Below are 21,033 nucleotides of genomic sequence, written 5' to 3' on the forward strand. Positions count from 1 at the left end.
AGAAACCAATGACAGAGTGCGGGTGTGGCCTGAGGAGAGAGCGCTGTTTGACATGCCTCTTGCAGCCGCAGCAGCAGATTGCTGGGAGTCCTTTCCCCATTCGCTCAGTGCTACATCTTCACTTCCCTGCACTTGAGCAAGCGGCACCTGCTTCTCTGCCTGTCACATATCCACCTTGTCCCTCCGCGGCCCCTCTCTGTGTCCCTCTGTGCCCCTCTCCTTCCAGCGCTGTGATTGGATGCCTGGGCCGGCTGCCTCAGAGAGGATGGAAGGCTGTAGCCAGGGGAAGAGCAGCTAGTGAATGAAGGGAAAGCCCTGCAGCCTGGGGAAAGCGCCAAATAGCATCCCACACAGCGCCCGGCATTAGCCCCCTTGCCTTGTCACAGGGACGCCAGCGATACCGAGAGCCGCGCTTATATAGCTGTATCTCAGCGCCCCGACGTGAAGAACAAGCGTGCCGGCAAATATACAGCAGCAGCGTCTCCACAAGCGTCAGCCATGCCTGCAGGAAGCAACGAGCCCGAATGTGCACTCAGCTACCAGGTACCGAGCCTCTCCTCCATCTTATTATAAGGTGCCAACGATCACCCACACAGGGGAAGGGCAGTAACACAGGGGCGCAATTGACTCACCTGATACTCCTCTGGGTAATGGAATTAGTAGGGATGAAGCTGGAAGGGATTGCTGGAAATGCACACAAGCTGCTCGTTTAGTTAGGGGGAAATACCTACAATGAATGGCACTTTCCAACAACAGATGGTAGAGCTGTGCCAGTGCAACACTCAGTAGGCCAGTTCTTTGTTAAGACAGGGTGAAGTCACATGGAGCTACTTAGTAGCAGCTACTTGTCACCGCTACTAAATGCCAGAAAATACCCTGCCACAGACAGTACTAAGAATTGCCCCTACTAAAACACACATAGAGACAATTATCAGTAAATTATCAGCATTTTAGTAGCCATGACAAGTAGCTGCTACTAGTAGCCCTGTCTGTCTTCACTCTTAGTACAGATAAGTTGCTGTACACATGGGAGAATTCCAAACATGCAGGTGTTAATGAACTAGAGCTTTCAGCACCCTTTGCCATGCAAGTCATTGGGATGATGAGGAAAGTTGGGGGGGGCTTAGGGGGTCAGTCCTAGTGTGTGTAGGAAATGGAAGGATCTCAGGCTGAATATTCCAGGTATATTCCAGTAACTAGTATAACTGGTGTACTGTATTTGTCTGCTTATATAATAATGTTACTTGATGGGGGGGTACAGTGTATCAATAATAAACTAAAAGTGGGCAATATGGTGTTTGCTGTTGAAAGATGTGGGACAGTCTCCCTGCTTGCTGTGGGGACGTCTCCCTGCTTGCTGTGGGGACACCAGCCATGGAAACTCTATCCTTTTACTAAAGCAGACCGTAAGTGACTGCAGTGCAGAGAGAGAGAACAGTAGAGCTGCTTTGGAACTGGCCTAAGGTTGCTGGCACTAATGTTTGCAGTTGTTTGTACTGTATGTAGGAGCCAGGGGTTACAGTTGTGAAACGTTAGCTGGAGGGCCACACACATTAAGGCCCCATCTTTACATACATAGTCCTGGCTGGCACTTCTTGTGACTCCCAGACATTGCATCACAGCGTGTAAAACACTGCCAAGGATGGGGCTGCATGGTACACAGAGAGATTCCCTGGTTTGCTGTGTATTTCATTTATCCTGCCATGCTCATTTGGTTGCCTATAGTGCCAATCATCTTTACCTTGTGTCACTAATGGGGCTTTGCTTTATAGGAGTTAAAAAATCACACTTACTTTTAATTCAGCTTTAATGTTTGGAGAATTATATGTTTGACACATGTTGTGGTTTAGATCCACATTTATTTAGCAGCCAAATCTATAAATCTGTGTTTTGCCTGAGCATCTCCCATTAAAATGTCACCTTGGGTGGAGGTCATTGCATAGCTCTATATGTTGTGGCTGTCCAGGGATTCTCAGCGGAGCTGTAAAATGGGGGATTACTTAAGCTTAGTAGGGTCAAGAGATGTGAATGCACCCCTGACATTTGCAGTGTAGTTCAGTGACTTTCCCCTGTGCAAGTAATGTGGCTACGGGACCTGACTGAAGGTTATATTTAGAGCTGTAGCATTGAGTTGTCATTTTAAGCTTTTTTATCTTTATGGATATTTAAAAAAAACAACAGTGTAACAAAACCAATAACTAACAATAATACATTATGTGGAAATCATTCATGCATGACATTGACTTTGCTCCATACAATGTATATAGAGCACACTTAATTGTGATCATGCAGAATGTATGTACCTTGTCTTCTCAATGCCTTCTCTGTTATTGTGATAAACAGCAGTTTCTGGGATTTGCAAACATAGGTGCTAAATTGTACAAGTGCAGTTACCATAGCAACCAATCAGTTGCATGCTTTCATTTTCTAACTTGCAGTAGTATGATTAAAGCTAATTGGTGATTGGCTGCTACTGGCCCCTGCACTTTTGCAATTTAGCATTTATGTTAGTAAATTAGCCCTTCTTTGTTTTAAAAAGCTTGCAGTTAGTGGCATAACAATAGGCAGACTGGTAAGACAAAATTGTCACGTAAGGATTTACATAAGGATTTTTTTTGTCCCTGGCCCCCAGCCACAACAAGGTATTTGCAATAGGGCTGTAGGTTGGCCATTTTTTTCCAGAAGTATTTTCAGTATTCTTAGGATAATAGAAATGGTTTATACAGAGAATGTTTGGCCTATGGCTAGATAAGTGTGTTGATATATGGAGGTATTAAATCCCAAATAAAAAAGGTTACTAAAAATGCTGAATGTAAAAATCTCAGCAAATCAGGATAGTGGTCCAGATACCCCAGTCCCTCAGCAAAGAGAAATTGATAACTGCCAAACAGCAACACAAAATGGGTGGGCAAGGAATCTACAAAGTGTACAAAAATAAAAGTAAATCAATCTTTATTCATAACAACATCATCTTACATGTTTTATTACCTTGAGGCACTGAATCATAGGTCATTAACTTTTAGTATGATGTAGGGACTGGAATTGGTATTCATTTTTTTTTAAGGTTTTTAAATTATTTAGCTTTTTGCTTAGCAGCTCTGCAATTTGGAATGTCAACATCTGTCTGTTTGTTGGGTTCAGTTTACCCTAGGAACCAGGCATTGGTTTGCATGAGAGACTGGCGGATGAATAGAAGAGGGCCTATATATATATATATATATATATATATATATATATATAGATATATACACTATAACACTTAATAATACAAATAACATTGTAACTTTAAAGAGCAAAAGTTTTTTGGCTGCTGTGGTATGTGAAAGCTGGAAAGAGGCAGATGAGGAAGGTGCATAATGTAATAACTATAAATAAAAAGGTAGACAGATTTTTAAGTTGCTAAGAGTAGGACATTCTGTAACATACTAAAAGTTAATTTAAACCACCACATTAAGAAGAATGCTATTTCATCGTATAAAATATACTATTATATGTCTATTCAGGTTTCCTTTTAGAACAGTACATATTAACCATGTTCGTTTCTTGTTGCAGTGCTATTGTATTTCACACACCCACAACATTCTGTAATCTCTTTTCATGTCAGTTTATTGATGCATTGAACACAACACAACAAAGGGAGATTTGTTATACTACTTTACCTTTTGTTTCTAAATATCTGTCCCTGTTATCAAATAAAAATATGCAGGTGAGGGCCTACTGAATACTCATCATGTAGCAAAACTGATGGGTCAAATAATAGCTGTACTTAAAGGGGTGGTTCACCTTTAATTTAACTTCTAGTTGGTTGTAGAATGACCAATTCTAAGCAGCTTTTTAATTGGTCTTCATTATTATTTCTTATAGTTTTTATTTGCTTTCTTCTTCTTCAAACTCTTTGTAGTTTTCAAATGGGTATCACTGACCCCAGCAGCCAAAAAACTATTGCTCTGTGAGGCTACAGTTTATTGTTAGTTTTTATAACTCTTTTTTTCTATACAGTCCCTCTCATAAAATTACTCTCTACACCATAGTAAAAGTTAACTTTAAGGGAACAACCCGTTTACTGTTTAGTTCAGCGCTCCCTGCTACTGTTGTACTTATTCTCCAAGATCGTACATGAAGAACAATAATGTATTGTTACCTGTCTGTGCCTGGTGCTATGTGCAATTCCTGTTTTACACAGAGGCACATTGCAGGTGCTGGTTACTCAGGCAAATTAAAAATATGCAAATGTTTGTTGTTCCAGCTCACTGAATTAGGCATAGATATCCTTAAGCTTGGCCGGCAAGGGGCTTCTGAGCACTGGATTTAATTAAGCCACTAGTGATGGATGCATGGCCAAAACAAAAGATAATTAAATGAACTGCTGTTGTTACCTGATTGTTTTGCTTCATTTGTTCACTGTTTGTAATGATGAGCTGTGCCCTGCCAGCAACAAGTAGCAGGGAAGCTGCTTCTACTAAATGTGGGTTGGCTGCTTTTATATCATTTATATATTCATTTAATATATAGGGAATAATGCAGCCCTGTTAAAAAATATAAAGAATTGAATATTACCATGAATAGATATTAATTATTGTCTCTGTCACAGACACAAACTAAGGTTTTGTAGCCAGTAATGGGTTAATCTACAATATTGATTTTATTCTTAACCACACATTTTCTACACTGAACAGGCAAGTGGCTTGGTGTTTGGCATACAATTAGTGGTCCTGTGACCATGTTTAAAGATTTTAGTTACATTAGCAAGTGGGGGAATACAGGATTATGGGAGATAGCTCTTAGTACAAGTTGATCCAGGGACTGGTCCGATTGCCATCTTGGAGTCAGGAAGGAATTTTTCCATTTCTGAGGCAAATTAGAGAGGCTTCAGATGGGGTTTTTGTCTTTCTCAGGATCAACTAGCAGTTAGGCAGGTTATATGTATATATATATAGGCGTTATGGTTGAACGTGATGGATGTATGTCTTTATTCAACCTAACTTACTATGTTGATTTACGCCTATAGCACTACTAATTAAATGTGCTGTTATTCAGGCGCTGCAATCTTTTGTTAAGAGACATTGTCACGGGGTGTTTGGGAGTGATATTTAATGACGGCTAATCTGTCTGAAATGTTTGTGCTCATTGCGTGGAAGAGTGCATGATGTTCTCAGTAACATGGGCTAAGCCTCTTACGCAGGAACTCCAGGCACATTGGTGTTGTCCCTTGGTAGATCAGATCACAGTATAACAAAGTATTTCATATAAATATAGCATTTCCTTATAACATTTAAATGGAAATGGCAGATATTTTCTTACATACAATTCAAACCTATTCACATCTGTCTATATTCTTTTTTTATATTGTAACCAAGACTATAAAAAATCTCTGTCACACCCCACAATTCATGCTACAGTTAAGCAGAAATAGTAACATAAAACCGTTTTATAAGTAAAATATGCTGCTGGGGTATTGTGTACTCCTTGTACCTTGTCACCTTATCGTCTTATTCTGTTTCCCCCTGTAACGGGCAGCCTCACTGTTTGATAACCTCAGCCTTAAAGGGGAACTCCGGCTTCCAAACCAACAACCAACTTCCAAACCAAGATCCCCACACAACACAGAAATCCCTAATATACCTATCACTGTAATCTGTTTCTTTAAAAAGTATAAATAAATACTATTCTTATATCCTGAAATCCAGCTGCAAAACAGTTCTTCTCTTTTTGCATCATTTGAAATCCTGGTAGGGGAGAAGGGACTAAAACATTAATGTTACAAATTGTAAAAATGTTTCCACAGCTTACAGACAGCATGCAGATACTACACGACCCACAATGCATTGCAGTGCAATGCTACTTACTGACATTACTTGTGAAAGATATTGTGGGATTGGGAGGATGCAGGCTGAAGGCAGGCTGAGGACAGTCGACAACTGTTACATTTTTTTTTTCAAGTCTCAAAGTAGTCAGCCAGATCAGCAGGAGAACAGGGGGTGCAGACTTAGATAACTGTTCCAAACCATGTTATTACATTAAAAATCATGAAAGGGCTGATGTATGTTGCAAAGTTGCTTGAAATTATGTTAAGTTGTGTTTGGGTGGAGTTACCCTTAAACACATGAGGGATGAATTTTGACCTGCAACCATATTTGCAGTTGTGCTATAAGTGGTGCAGTTGTTGCCTGTATTGGCACCATTTATTAAGGGTACTTGTATAAAAAACCACTCCTTGCACTTGCACGTTATGGTGTTAGGTGCCTATGCATCCAGCCAGTGCAGCAATTGATGCTGGGGAACCATGGAGCTAACATCACCTCAAAGGTGCAACAAAATTGCACCAAAAGAGCACAGGCAGATGTCATTTTTAAAAAAAATTATGCCATTTGAAACATTTTCTGCACAATTGTGTCTGATTCACATCAAAGCCAAAGTGCAAATTGTATGCATTTGTACACATTGGATGCAACTATAGCAAGTATAACTTCTGATGGGTGCAATGACATTGGAAATTTGGGAAGTTTGAGGGTTTGTATCAGAAATTGCACTTTGCACAATCCACTTGCACACAGAAATAGGCCTTGTAGAATGTTAAATGAATAGGCCCTGCTTATTCCCTGAATTTATTTTCCTGGAGTACAGCTTTTTAATCATGGATAAATGTATTTGTGGTGCTGACAAGTAAGTCATGCAGTCAGACTCCATCAAAAATTCAGTCTCACTCTACATTAAGGCTTTGTGCCAGAGTCAGGTATTTTGAATACTGACTTCATATACATCTTCTAAATAAAGGGAGCCCATCAAATATTCAGTCCCTCTACATGAAGGCTTTGTGCCAGAGTCAGTTATTTTGAAGACTGACTTCATATGCACCTTCTAAATAAAGGGAGCCCATCAAAAATGCAGTCTCTCTACATGAAGACTTTTGCCAGAGTTGGTTATTTTGAAGACTGACTTCATATACACCTTCTAAATAAAGGAGCCCACCCCCCAAAAGATGTAGTGGGCATAGCTGTAAATCACAATCTGGCTATGACTTCTGCATGAAAAAAAACTTAAAAGCTATTGTTTTGTAAAGATAAAATGTATTTATTATTGTTCATTTTTATTACTTATCTTTCTATTCAGGTTCTCTCCAATTCATATTCCAGTGTCTCTTTCAAACCACTCCCTGGTTGTTAGGGTAATTTGGACCCTAGCTACCAGATAGCTGCTCAAATCCTAAACTGGAAAGCAGCTGAACATAATTTTAAAAACCCACAAAAAAAAATACAAAATGCAGTTGTACTGATCAGTTAGGGATTTTCAAACCAATACACATTTTAGATACTATAGGTTATCATGCACAGTCTATATATACTGTAGCTTTTCAAGGTGAATGTCCTGCCTGAAGGATGCAGTTAAAACCTAGGCCCTTGATAGAGCTTAGCTGTCGCAAAAGTATAATATTGATCCAATGCTATGATTAGTTCAAAGTTGTCAGTGTCACTTTACCTGGCTGCTTTGATGATAAACAGTATGACAGCCTCGTTTCACAGGAGAATAAAACAATATGCAGATAGATGAGGCTCTCTGGGCTGGGTGGCTTATGTTGGTGTTGCATATTTCTGTATCTGTAATCTTTTTCTCATTTCTTCGTATATTGTCCTGTTTCTATGAGCAATTCTTTGTTTTTGCCCCATTTGCCTTTTCTGTATAATACAGGTATGGGACCAGTTATCCAGAATGCCCTGGACCTGGGTTTTCCGGGTACAGGGTCTTGCCATTATTTGGACTCAGTACCTTAAGTCTGCTAATATGTGTATATGTTAATCTGTATATATGTTAAGTCTGCTAATATGTGTATCTGTTTGAAAAATAAGAAGCAGAGTTATAAAAGTGTGAAATTAGAGCTCACCACAGAAAAATTCACCCACTTTCTATTCATTCCTATGGGATTTTTAGAAGCTTTTTTATCGATGGATGAGACTTAAGGTGGCCATACCCGTTGCGATATGCTCATTTGGCAAGGTCACCAAAGGAGTGGATCTTCTCCCGATATGACCACCTAAGGTGGGTGATATTGGGTTAATTTGGGCCAAACGATTAAATTAAGACAGCAGTCATTGGGGCTGTCAGACAGAGGAATGCATTAATGAGCCAATGTGGTCTCTGATCCAATGGAAAATCAAACCTGCCCTATTGAGATCTGCCCAATTTTAGGCCAGATGTCAGTCAGTTAGGCCCATCGGGGGTGCCCATACACGGACAGATAAGCTGCCAAATTGATCTGAACAACCCAAATCAGCGGCTAAAATCAGCCTGTGTATAGCCACCTTTAGACTTCACCATCTGATAAATACTGTTCTAAATCCCATAGAAATTAATAAAAAAAAAGTGGATGTATTTTTCTGTAGGGAGCTCTAATTTTACAATTTAATTAAATTTTTTACTTTAAAACGGACGATTCCAGAACGATCCAATAATATCGTTAACTTATCGCACAGTTGATGGTGTACAAACGATTGTCGGGCCACTAATCGGCCCGACATTATTGGACAAAAAACTGATCACTGGGTTTAAATATTTTGGTAGATTTGCCAGTTGGTGTGAGTGCCAGACATTTGTCATTGAGTGATTGTTTCCTGTGCACTTCATGATTGGCAGCAGAAGTCAAAGAACATATACTGAAGTACACAAACGTTCTTTGTGGAACCTTAATTTGCATTTTGTAGGGTTCACTCGTATGTGAAATCTACAAATTACATAACCTTTAATAAAACATGTTTTTTGGATAGTGCAGCAAGTTCCAACCATTTCCGAAATGCTGGCAAAACTCTCCAGAACTACTGGTAGAGTAGGGTATGGCACACACAGGGGCATGGGGAAGACGGGGGTAAATACTGCTTCCACCACAATATTGAATCGTACGTTGATGTATGAGCTTTCTTTATGTTGTGTCAACAATGCGATGACGTCTTTTCAAATAATCATTGTCTGGCAAACCGATCGCCAAATGATCATGTATTGATTAGATCATTCATAGCAGAAGGAATGAAATTGGCTTGTGTATGGCCACCTTAAGAGTTGGCAACCCTGGAATAGAATCAAATGGTGTCAGTATTCTGTCTTTCTTTGGCTATTAGTAATTCACAAACACAAAATGTAGATATATTGTATTGCTGCAAATTTTAGGTTTATGCGTAAAGAAGACCGAAAGCGTAACTAAAGAAGTAGGGCAGGAATGTTGTACATTATGTTTTGGGCTCTACCAGCCAGAAACAACCCCAGCCCTTTAGCAATGAAGATCTGTGCATACAAATATGCCCCCAGTAGCTCCCCATACTGAGATTAGGGGCTGATTTAAGGTGAGGGGGCGAGGGGGGTCAAGGCAGTGCTAGTTAAGGGGGCTTTTGTAGCCCTGGGGCTGTAGTTCTCCTTTAATAATTTGCAATGACCCCTAATATTACCTTGTCAACAGCTGTCCAGAGCGCACTGAGCATGTGAGTGTTGCAGACACTTTCCAAGATGGGTGGCCTCTGGGACAGTCCTGAATCATTGCTGTTGTAGAGATGCTGAACCTTTAGGCTGGTGCAATAAGTTCAGTATATAAAAAATGGCATTTCTAGCCATATTCATTTTTAGGGTTTAGTTTTCCTTTAAAAAGCTTCCCATAACACAATTTAGTAAACTTACTGGGAGTCATTTGCTATTATATCTTATTATTTCATATCTAGGCCTAAGGTTGCTAGGCTTCTTTGCAGAGATTTAACCATTAAAATATCGCTCTCCCTTTTTTGTTAGTGATTAATTAGGGGCCTGTGACATTAATACATGAATATGTTCTTCATCTGAATCTTCAGTTTCATGAGCAGCCACATGGCAGCAGCTAATACATTATTTTCAAGGTGATGGTGTCCTATGAAGCAGCCTGAAAGTGTTATTGGTGGCTGGTGTTGCTAGGCAGATCTCCTCAGTGTCTTTCAATAACTACATCCATCTTGTGCTCTATTTTAGTTCAATGTGAAGAAACCTACTGGGAATTTAAATGCTGAAATTCCATTTATTTACTCCGTTGCTTATAGAATTTAACAATGTAACTGTTTTGAAATTGTGATATACAGTGTAATCAAGGATCCAACTTCATTGTTCAAGGTTTTTTTTTTGGTTGCTTCATTTCAGAGCAGTGTATTTTGTTAGATAAAGGTTCATTGTCTTATAACAATAACCAGTGAAAGTTCTTTATGTCCATGAGTCTAGTCCAGGCTTCCTAAATTGATAATCCTTCTGGTACAGTATAACGGGACCTTGTGATCTGTTTCATAGTGCCAGATGGTACAGTTGGCACCCATAAATGTGTAGTAACAGGATCCTTATCCCATTCAAGTGGCTGCAAGAGGCTGATACATGGACATGTGCGTTTATTTCAGTTTAGATAAATCAGTGTTTTTTTAACATTTTTTTTCCAATGTCAGAATTAAGTTACAAAATCAGCTGTGCTAGAATCAGATATGCACCAGAATTGCTATGTTCTGCTATAGGAAGGCATTTCACGTTACTTAGTGGAATAGTTGAGGCCCGCCCCAAATAGTTGGGATCCATTTTTTGTGTCCTGACCAATAGGTTAAAAATGCCTGAGCCAAAGAATCCTTCTTTATGCAACGTTACATTGACGCAAATAAGGTTGGTAGTCAGTTCTTTACAACATATTGCCCATGCTTGCATACTATTCTTTTTAAAAGCATAATCTGTTTTTAGTTCAGAAGCAACAGGATTTTATTTTGAAACATCATATTTACTGCTATAATATTTGTAGAACAATTTCAAGAGCATAAACTGTGTACTGATATGGGATCCCTTATCCGGAAACCCATTATTCAGAAAGCTCCAAATTACAGAAAGCCCATCTCCCATAGACTCCATTTTAATCAAATAAATCAGAATTCTAAGCTGATTTTCTTTTTCTCTGTAATAATAAAACAGTACCTTGTAACTGATCCCAACTAAGATATAAATAATCCTAATTGGATGCAAAACAATCCTATTGCTATTGGGTTTAATTCATGTTTTATTCATTTTTTTTAATTGACTTAACGTATGGAGATCCAAATTACGGAAAGACCCCTTATCCGGAATACTCTTGGTCCCGAGCATTCTGGATAACTGGTCTTATACCTGTATTAGGCTTGTCTCAGACCCAGTACTTTCTTATTATTATTGCTGAAGTATTTACTTTTGGACTACCTTGTTTGTGAGAAGTAAGGCTTAAAAGAAATATATTGAAATGAATGCATCAGTTGGGTGTATCAGTAGGATGGTGTAAATATTATGTAGGCCGTGTCATAAAAGAAGAAATAGAAGTGCCAAGAGTGGCAGCCAAGGAAGAGTGAGTTGGTTTTGGGCATTCTATATGCACTACTTCCGCACAGAGTGCTGTGCAACAATATATTCATAAAACAGACCAGGTTCAGTACATTAATAAAGCATAAATAAATACAAAAAAAAATTACATTTTAGCTATGTTCCAAGGACTGCTAAGAGACAAGAGGACGGAAGTCCCTGTCCCATAGACATTACAGTCTTAGCATGTGTGTAATTGCAGACACAAATAGAAGGAGGATAATGGAAATTTACAATTCGCTGATCTATGAAAATGAGAGGTAAAGATATTATTGCTTGTTTCATCCTCATGTGTATGTATGTACTGTAATTTAATAACAAGTGATGCTTCTACTGAGCAGGTATGGTCGACTTTGATTTAGATGAAAACTGAGCTAATGTTTGATATTCATTAGGAATCATTAGCGATAACTTGTATCATCAACTGTTGAGATTGTAATAATTAAAACATTAAAAGTGAGAATATAAATTGTTAGAAGCTGGAGAGACAGCTTGCAGTTGTAGTCTAAGTAATGGGACTACGGTATCCGCATGTCTCCATCTGCAGTTTCTGACACAGACGTGGCTTAAATTTGCACACTAGAATACTAGGTATGACACACCTTTATAAAGTAGAGATTTGCATGGTAGAGAGGATTAAAACATATATGTGAGGATTAATTTTACATAAGGATCTGCCAGTCAATATGAAAGCAGCAGGTGCGTATTGTTCTTACAACAAGCCATTGCATTTACAATGGCTGACAGTCTGAGCTATACTGATTAATTGCAAGCAGCGCAGCCAACCACTACTATAAAAACTGTGGGAATAACAATAGTTGAAGCAAGTGAGGAAACCAGGCAGTAGATCACTTTTGAAAGAGAGAATTTTTTAATGCACATATATTAGAAAGAGGTTATTTGAGTGAGGAATGTGAAATATGATTTTATATTTGTACTATGATCTCTTTTAATGAGAAGTCAAATTGGTTGAACTTCACTTTAATTAAAAGATCACAGCCAGAACAAAAATAGTGTTCATGCTATTTTTGTTACATTACATCTCTATTAGTAAATATTTTTTTTTTACCAGTCCCACTAGTAAAACACCAGCCAGGCGGTAATCCTATTTGCCATTAACAATTCTGCAGTAGAAAGTGGCATTTAAAGTTTATATTGAAATTGAACATAAAAAATTAAGTGGCACATTGAATTTCGGAATTTCGGGAGCTAAGATAAAACTAGGGTGGAGGGGGAGGCAAAGTTAGCAGAGCAGGTGCAACCAATGATCTCCATGAATGAAATAAGAAGTAGGTGGAGGGAAGGCTAGGTACCTATAAAAATACTAATATGAAGGGAGACAACATAAACTAGCGATGTAACAACAATTAGATTAGAGAAATGGCACTTTTGGGTCTTCAAAAATGTAAACATCATGCATTTATACTGCGCCCAGAAGGTATGCAGCTTGATTTAATTATATTATAGCAAACAGGTGACCTAAATCAACAAGCGTGAGTTACAGAAGAAAACAGTAGGATTAGAGGGCCTGCTCACGATCTTATACTCTAAACATGGAAGTTTATGTAGTCACAGCAAAAGACCATGTCATTGTCATGCATAAAACTATGAAAGATGTAGGAACCAATAAAAATTTAAAATAAAGTTAAAGTTCCCAAGACCAGTACCCCTTCAGTTAATTTGCATTCCCTTGTCCTAAAGTATTGCATTATTTTACATTGGGAAATGCAGTTAATCCGCAGGTATTATTTACTGGTCATATATTACTGGGTCATTTCTTGCATTCATCCTGCATTGTGTGACTCTAATTCTGAATACTTATCTAGAACCCTTACCATAAAGTATGACAGGATTTTTTTTTTCTAGAAAGGATATAGATGTAGTTTATAAGAGAACCAGTAAATGATTTCCTCTATACAAGCCTTAAAAAGTAACAATAACTTACAGAAATTAAGGAAAACATTTCCAAAACTACACTACTTTACACATTATGACACATTGTATTGAAGCAATGCATGTTTATTGTAATTAAATCCCTTTAAAGGATTTGTTTAAAAATTGCTACCGACTATTCATCCAAAGGGAGATGGAAATTAACTCTGAATAAAAAAGAATGACATAACAACAGAATGTTCTACATATCTTCTTATATCAATCAACTAGTTTCTTTTGTTGAATGCCAAGGGAATTACAGGTGGCTGAAGTATGCCTTTTGTTGCAGCTTTATCTGTAATATACTTACATAACTATGAGTTAGTTCTTATATTATTTATCGTAAGCAAGAAGCAATGTGTACATCATAGGTGGATGTAGAATGTATTTTTCCCTCAACTGGGAAGACACTCTCAATTTCTTCACTGTCCATATGTACTTAAATTAGACACAAACTCAATCTTTGGATGGAGACAATGAAAGATGTAGCCTGGCGTCTGTATGTGTCTCACTTTTGTTCACATATTGTTTTAGGTTTTGGTCAGAACACATATTTTGTGCTTTTTCCCAGTGTACAAGATGGCCCACAGTATTCTGAGTTATGCTGAGGAAAGAAGGCAACTCTTTTTTTGCTTTCAGTTCAGATTTCTTAGCTTTTCATTTGAGTCTTTAGCTGGCTTTGTTCACTGTCTAAATAATACATGACTGTATTGTTGGGAGTTGTCTTCTGTGTCTTCTTAATCATAATGTTTCTTAATTGGATGGACAACCAAGGACATGGGTCACTGTTACATGAATTGATACTATAAACTCAATATTTGCAATGCATGCATTAACTGATCTGTAACAAATAGTTTTACTTATTAGTATTATAATAAGTAATAATAGTAATATGGTAACAGTTATTATATATAGTTATGTTAATTTACTAAAAGAGGATAGACAGATATATGCTGAGAAGCAGAGCCATACCTAAATACCTTCCCTCTGTAGCACATATATAACACAGTAGTCTTGTTTGTATAATTGTCACTTTATCTTTGATGTAAATATAAAGAGATGAAAGTGTAATTGTATTCTAGTAGGGGTTTCCTGCCAGCACATTCTACATTGAGAGATTTAGTAGTTGCGTACCAAGCATATTATACACTGAGAACAATGAAAATTGGCATCCCTAGCATATTATAGAGTGAAAGCAAAGTAACAGCACCCCTAGCATAGTGTACACTAAGAGAAATTGTGGCATGGTGACTCCCCAACACGGTATACACCGAGACTAAAGAGTAATGACATCTCAAGCATATTAAACCCTGAGAGCAATGAATAATGGTATCCCCATGACACTGTACAATAAAAGCAATGTGTAATGGTATTCCAGTCAAATTATACACTGAGAGAGTAATGCCCACCCTGAGCATCATATAGTGAGAACAATATGAAAAGGCAGTAAGAAGCAATTGCTACCAGCAATAAAAGCACAGTATACAGTAAGAAGCAGTGGGTTGGGATCAGAATCCCCAGCATATAGTACACTAGGGGGCAAATTTATCAAAATGTGAGTTTAGAGCCCAATACATAAAAACTCATCCATTTTCTATTCATTCCTATGGGATTTTTAGAAGTTTATCAATGGGTGAAAGTTAGAACTCACCATTTGATAAATACACATCTTAAAATTTTATAGGAATGAATAGAATGTGGATGAGTTTTTGTGTATTAACTCACATTTTGATAAATCTGCCCCTAAGAGACAGTATTCACTGACACCCAAACACATTATGCAATTAGAGCCAGTGGACAGCGGCTGCCAAGCACCTTATAAAGTCCTAGCGCTTTATACATTAAGATGCAGTGGTCATTGTTACCCAAATACATTATACAATGAAAAGTAATTTACACCATCCCCAAAAGTACAAGTAGATTGTATGATAACATTCCTTACCTGCATGTTTCTTCTCAAAATTTTGTATAGGTTTGGGATCTGTTATCTGGAAATCCATTATCGAGAAAGTTCTGACTTAAAGGAAGGTCATCTCCTATAGAACCCATTATAAGCAAATAATTCTAGTTTTTAAAAATGATTTCCTTTTTCCTGTAATAATAAAACAGTACCTTGTACTTGTTTCTAACTAATCTGCATTTATTCATATTGGAGACAAAACAATCCTATTGAGTTTAATGTTAAAATTATTTTTTTAATTAGACTTAATTTATGGGGATCCAAATTATGGAAAGAACTCTTATCTGGAAAACCTCAGTGCATGAACATTCTAAGTGACAGGTCCCATAACTTTACAAATTCTGCAGTTACGATCTGATATCAGAACAAATTAGCTGTTTTAAAGCTGAACCTCCTGCTATAGCTCCAGTCAGAAAGGCTAACACAAGTGCTTCTGTAGCTAAAGTGGTACAAACTGGGGAGAAGTCCAAGACCCAGGACTCAGGACCCAGCTGTTCTGGCACCCTAGGCATTACCACTAGAAACCTCTTTACTCCTGCTAAACCAAAACAATCCATTCAATATAGTTAGGTAAAAAAATTGCCAAACAAACAAGACACAAATTTTATGGGAGTAAGGGCCCCCCGGCCCCCTCATGCCTTTGTTCTTTTTTTAAACCCGTCTAACTTTAGTTACTTTTACTGTGTATAAGATTATTTGGTTGAGAAAAATAAACTATGAGAAGTTTCCTTCATCACAAGGACATAAACATTTTATTATAGTTATTATGTATCCTTGTCTATTCACAAGCAAACAATAAAATGGCTATTTTTGTATCCCTGTATATGTAAGCCTTGATTACTTTTTAACAATTTATATGATTTACTTCATGAACGTTACTGCTATCAAGGTTAATAAAATATGAGTCCTCTAAATTCAGCTTTTTCCAATAAACAGCAACCAACAAGCCAGCTGCCAATTCAGCCTTGCAGAGTTAGAAGCAAATTCCTTTGAATATGTTTGAACATGTTGTTCGTAAGGTACCTCATTGATATGTTATACGATGGCATGCAATTGTAATTTCACCTTCAGTTTAATCAATCAGGTTCTGTAAAACATTTACTCATTTACTCTATGGGCAGAAGTGCAAGTGCACCTTGTGGCAGATAAGAGTAATACGTTCCCTGCATGTCTCTCCTGTGCACCTGTAAATGATGGACAAATTAGGGGATGGGTAAGGTCAGGAGTATTGACATTTACATGCCCCCTCGTCCACTTGCCCTTTTGAATATAGAACTGCAAATGCGACTCTGTGTTCTGGTGGAAAACATGGTGAATTGTGTAAAAATTTTCACTTTTCACACTATGATTGTTTTTGTAAATGAGCCCTAAGGAGATTTTAAATCATTTGGGGGAGGGTTGCTGATTTTTTAATTAGCTATATTTCTCTTTCAGCAGTGTGGGCCTTAAATTAGGGAAGCTTGGGAAAAACCTGCAAAGGGATTTACATGGTGATTTTAAATAAGATGAGAACATTAAAGAAATCCTGCTCTGTAACCATGTTGCTATGTCTCTGATGTATTTGAAGCTTATGATGAGCAACGCCAGCCATGCTTTAGTAATTCCCCTGCTAATCCTTTTGCTTAATCCTCAGTTGTCCTTTTAGTTCATCTAAGAAGAAAAACTGATTAGAATACTTTATAGTGATATTTGTAAGTCTATGTTGTACTGTTTTACTACTATTAGAGAGATTGGATTTTTATGTAGTAGGTAGCACATGCATAGCAGATGCTCAAATAACGTAAACAAGGAAGAGTGAGTTTTTTTTCTAAATTAAAAAGAAAAATTGCATTAAAAAATGTATTCTGACAGAAGATTTCCTTTAATTTTAGAGCAACACTTTTATTTAGTGACTGGCTGTAGCTTAAACCATTTCAGAATGGTCACCTTAACTATTGTGTTAGGAGATCACCGCTTCATTAGTAGTTTATAGAGTTAAAGGAAAAGTAACATCAAGAAATGAAAGTGTTTTAGAAGCAATTAAAATATAATATACTGTTGACCTGCACTGGTAAAAGTTGTGCGTTAGCTATAAAAACATGACTATAGTTTATATAAAAAATCTGCTGTGTTGCCATGGGGACAGTCATTCAAGCTTGAGAGAAGGAGAAAAGGCACAGGTTACATAGCAGATGACAGATGAGCCCTGTAGTAGAATTTATAGAGCATATCTGTTATCTGCTATGTAACCTGTGTCATTTAGTCATGTATCAAATTAAATAGCTGTCCCTATAGCTATATAGCAGCTTTATTTATATAAAGGTTATTACTATTACATTTCACACACCCAGAACATTCTGTAATCTCTTTTCAAGTTTATTGTTGTAGAATTTTTCCCATTAAACACAATGCCCAGCCACTAAAAAAGGAGATTCATTGTACTACTTTACCTTTTGTTTTAGATTACAGTGCTGTCCAACTTATTACATGTAGTGGGTCCATTTCTCATGCAGCAGGTTCAAAGGCCAGATTAAATTAAAATGATGATATCATACAGTAAAATCTATGGCATCTTTAAGCAGACTGGGGGCCATAAAAGTCCTTTGAACAGCCAAGATATAAACTATATTAGTGTTTTTAAAATAGACACACAACGTTTACCAGTTTAGGGCAACAGTACATAGTATTATAATTACTTTGATACATGTGTTACTGTTCCTTTAATACAGCATTAATAAATTGCTTTAGTAATGACTATAAAAGCAGAATCTGGTACACATCATGTTTTCCCCTGCCCCTTTTACATGCGTCACAGAAGATATTAATGGATTTATTTATTATATATATTGTCAGGACTTCCCTGGATAAGAACTCAGGTCTGTTCAGTGACTGATCATTGCATTCTCTTGGTAAGCCGCAGGCGTCTTTTTGAGCCTACGCTTGTAAATAATAGCTTTTGATACAAGTTCTATTTTTTTCACCTTCTCATTCAGACCAGCAGCAGGATAATGCTTAATTACGGGCCTATTTTAACCCGCATCATGCTGCTAACTGTTCTTGATCATTAAGCTTTTTAGCTATGATCCAGCTTGGCTGTGATTTCCTAGAATATTAGTATGTGCTATGTGCTTCCTGTGTACCTTGTTCCTGAGCTACTTCTGAGCATTTCCTGGTTCTGACTCCTGTCAGTGTTCTGCGTGCCAATTGCACCTCCGGCTCGCGTATTGGGCTCTGCCTCACCATGCACAATTTCCTTCTCTACCATTTCAGTAGACTGGTAAACTGTTCATGTCCTCATTTAATTTGGTTATACCTGATATTTTCAAACACTGATTGCCTCTTAGAATGTAGGACAAATGTCTTCATTGCAATTTTTCAAAACAAATAAAATGCCAGTGGAGCTTGCAGGTCCAGCTACTTGTTCACAGCTTTAGAGGTCAAGGTATAAATCTTCACCCCAGCCATGAACTGCCGAATGTTTTGATAAATGTGCATAGTGTTTTTTTGTTATGTTTAAAATGCATCACAATATGATCAGTGCTCCAACTGAACTGAATGATAAGATGTATGTATGTATGTATATCTTTATTTATAAAGCGCTACTTATGTACGCAGCGCTGTACAGTAGGATACATTAATACAAACAGGGGGTTATTAAGATAATAATAGATAAATACAAAGTATAACAATAAATACAAATAAATATATAAATACAAATAAATAAATACCAATAAATACAAGATACAGTTGCAATAAGTTAAGAGTCAAAGACACAAGAGGATGGAGGTCCCTGCCCGTAGAGCTTATAATCTATATGGGAGGGTAACACACAAATAGGCAAATATAAGTGCTGTAGGTCACAGTAGGTAACACTACAATATAAGTGCTGGTTCCCAGATCAGGTGCGGTGCGAGTGCTCCAAGAGGGAGTCTTTAAGTTTAGTTTTTAAAAGACTGAGGGAGGATTCTCTCCGGAGGAAATCAGGGAGGGCATTCCACATGTAAGGGGCAGCAAGGCAGAAAGGTTTAGGGCGGGAAACTGCAGTAGTAAAAATTAAGATTTCTAGTAAATTTTAGAAAACTGAATTCTGGTTGTTTACAAATATTGATAACTATGCCCTTGGAAGTTTGGAAGCATTTAACTGTACTCACATACTAGAGTATGTATGCATTTTTGTGTGTTGAAGTTGGATTTAATGGAATACAGCGACCTGACTACAGACTATCATTACATTTACATTACAGAGGAAATTAACTGAAAAAAAATATATTTGTATAGTAAAGTCTGTTTGTAAATGTAGTCGCTATTAGAAACAGTATCTATTTCACAGCATCACTTCTTTCATTTTGCAAATTTTCATTTTTCATTTGGGTGGAGTTACCCTTTAAGAACTCATTCTGAGCAGGATTTTGTTACAGGTATTTATCCTATTAGCCACACTAGTATGATGTCTATTACGTTTTTGGTAAGTTAATATTGCTCGTGAGTCTTTGGTTGTCCAATTTCATATCATTTTGCCTTGCGCTAGCATTTCTACTTTCCTGAAAAATGCTACCCTGCTGATCCTAATAAAAATGTGTTAACTTAATTCTAGCTTTTATCATACAGAATATCTGTGTATTTATCTCTGCCAAACTGGAAAGTGTCATCTTTTCAGATAGGTATGTGACATAGCGTCCTTGCTCTAGATTAAAATACACGCACAGAGAAGCTCTGCTATATATTTAATGATATGAGCAAAGAAAGTACTACTGATGAGCACTCTCCACTACTCCTTAAAGTGAGGAGCTTTTTTCCAGTGGGATTCTATGTGTGACAAACTACAAGTATATTAAAAATATCTATCCTACTGCTTTCTGTCTTTCTGCTTACACTACAACAGGTCTTCATACTTACACTAAGCAACATATTTATTTAGCTGAGCATTGTAACAGATCCGGCATTGTCATATTAATGTTATATTACATTATGTAAATACAGCCTGTTTATAAAAACTGTGTAATGACTGTGTGCTATCTGCATATTTTCCCAGCATGCATCTTTGGAGACAATAAGAAATCGTAAGCTGGGTACAGGAAAGGAAAAAGCTACTAAGAAAAAGGGGTGCAACAAGGAGCAGCAAGGTCGCATGCTGTTACATACCTCCCAACTGTCCGATTTTCACGGGGCAGTCCCTCTTTTGACAGCTCAACCCACAGTTCCGGATTCTTACTGAAAAGAAATATTTTGACCACACCTGTTTTTGCGGCCACATCCCCTAAATACCAATTCCTTTTTACAAAGTTTGCCAGTTTATTTAAAGTTTGAAAACATTTCTGGGGATTTTTTGCTAAAAAAGTTGAAATTGCACTTAACATAGTAACATAGTAAGTTGGGTTGAAAAAAGACATACGTCCATCACGTTCAGCCATAATAATCACGTTCAACCATAATGATGTAACCCTCGGTTCCCCCAAGAGACCTGTTTAGCTAATTAATTACAATTGGACAGGTTTTGAGTATTCTGGGCTTTCTGCCAAAAGTCTTCTTACCTAATTAAGTTTGAGAAACTTGGTATCTTTTTTGGCATTCAGTGCAGGAGATCAAAGGGAAATTAGCTGTTAAAATCTTGACCATCCCACGAAAATCAGAACAGTTGGGAGGTATGAAACAGGCATAGGAAGACATTGATTGACAGAGTTAACTTTTGTGAATCACCAGGTATTTGTGAACCTAATACATAATTTAAAGAGATACTGACACCAGAAATTAAATATTTTTTTTTACATCTATCATAACAATGCCTTTGCAAGAACTTTATA

At 37.4% G+C, this 21,033-nt stretch overlaps 1 protein-coding gene across 1 annotated transcript in view; it reads left to right on the forward strand.

Moving 5' to 3' along the window:
- The first annotated feature begins 34 nt into the window (after positions 1–34).
- slc4a8 (solute carrier family 4, sodium bicarbonate cotransporter, member 8) overlaps positions 35–21,033 on the forward strand; it is a 90,149-nt gene continuing 69,150 nt past the window's right edge. The window contains exon 1 of the mRNA XM_002933706.5: positions 35–543. Coding sequence (XP_002933752.2) covers positions 499–543 — 45 coding nt within the window. The 5' untranslated portion in view covers positions 35–498. The remainder of the gene's footprint in view (positions 544–21,033) is intronic.

This window comes from Xenopus tropicalis, chromosome 2 (genome assembly GCF_000004195.4).
Source record: "Xenopus tropicalis strain Nigerian chromosome 2, UCB_Xtro_10.0, whole genome shotgun sequence".
Classification (NCBI taxonomy): domain Eukaryota; kingdom Metazoa; phylum Chordata; class Amphibia; order Anura; family Pipidae; genus Xenopus; species Xenopus tropicalis.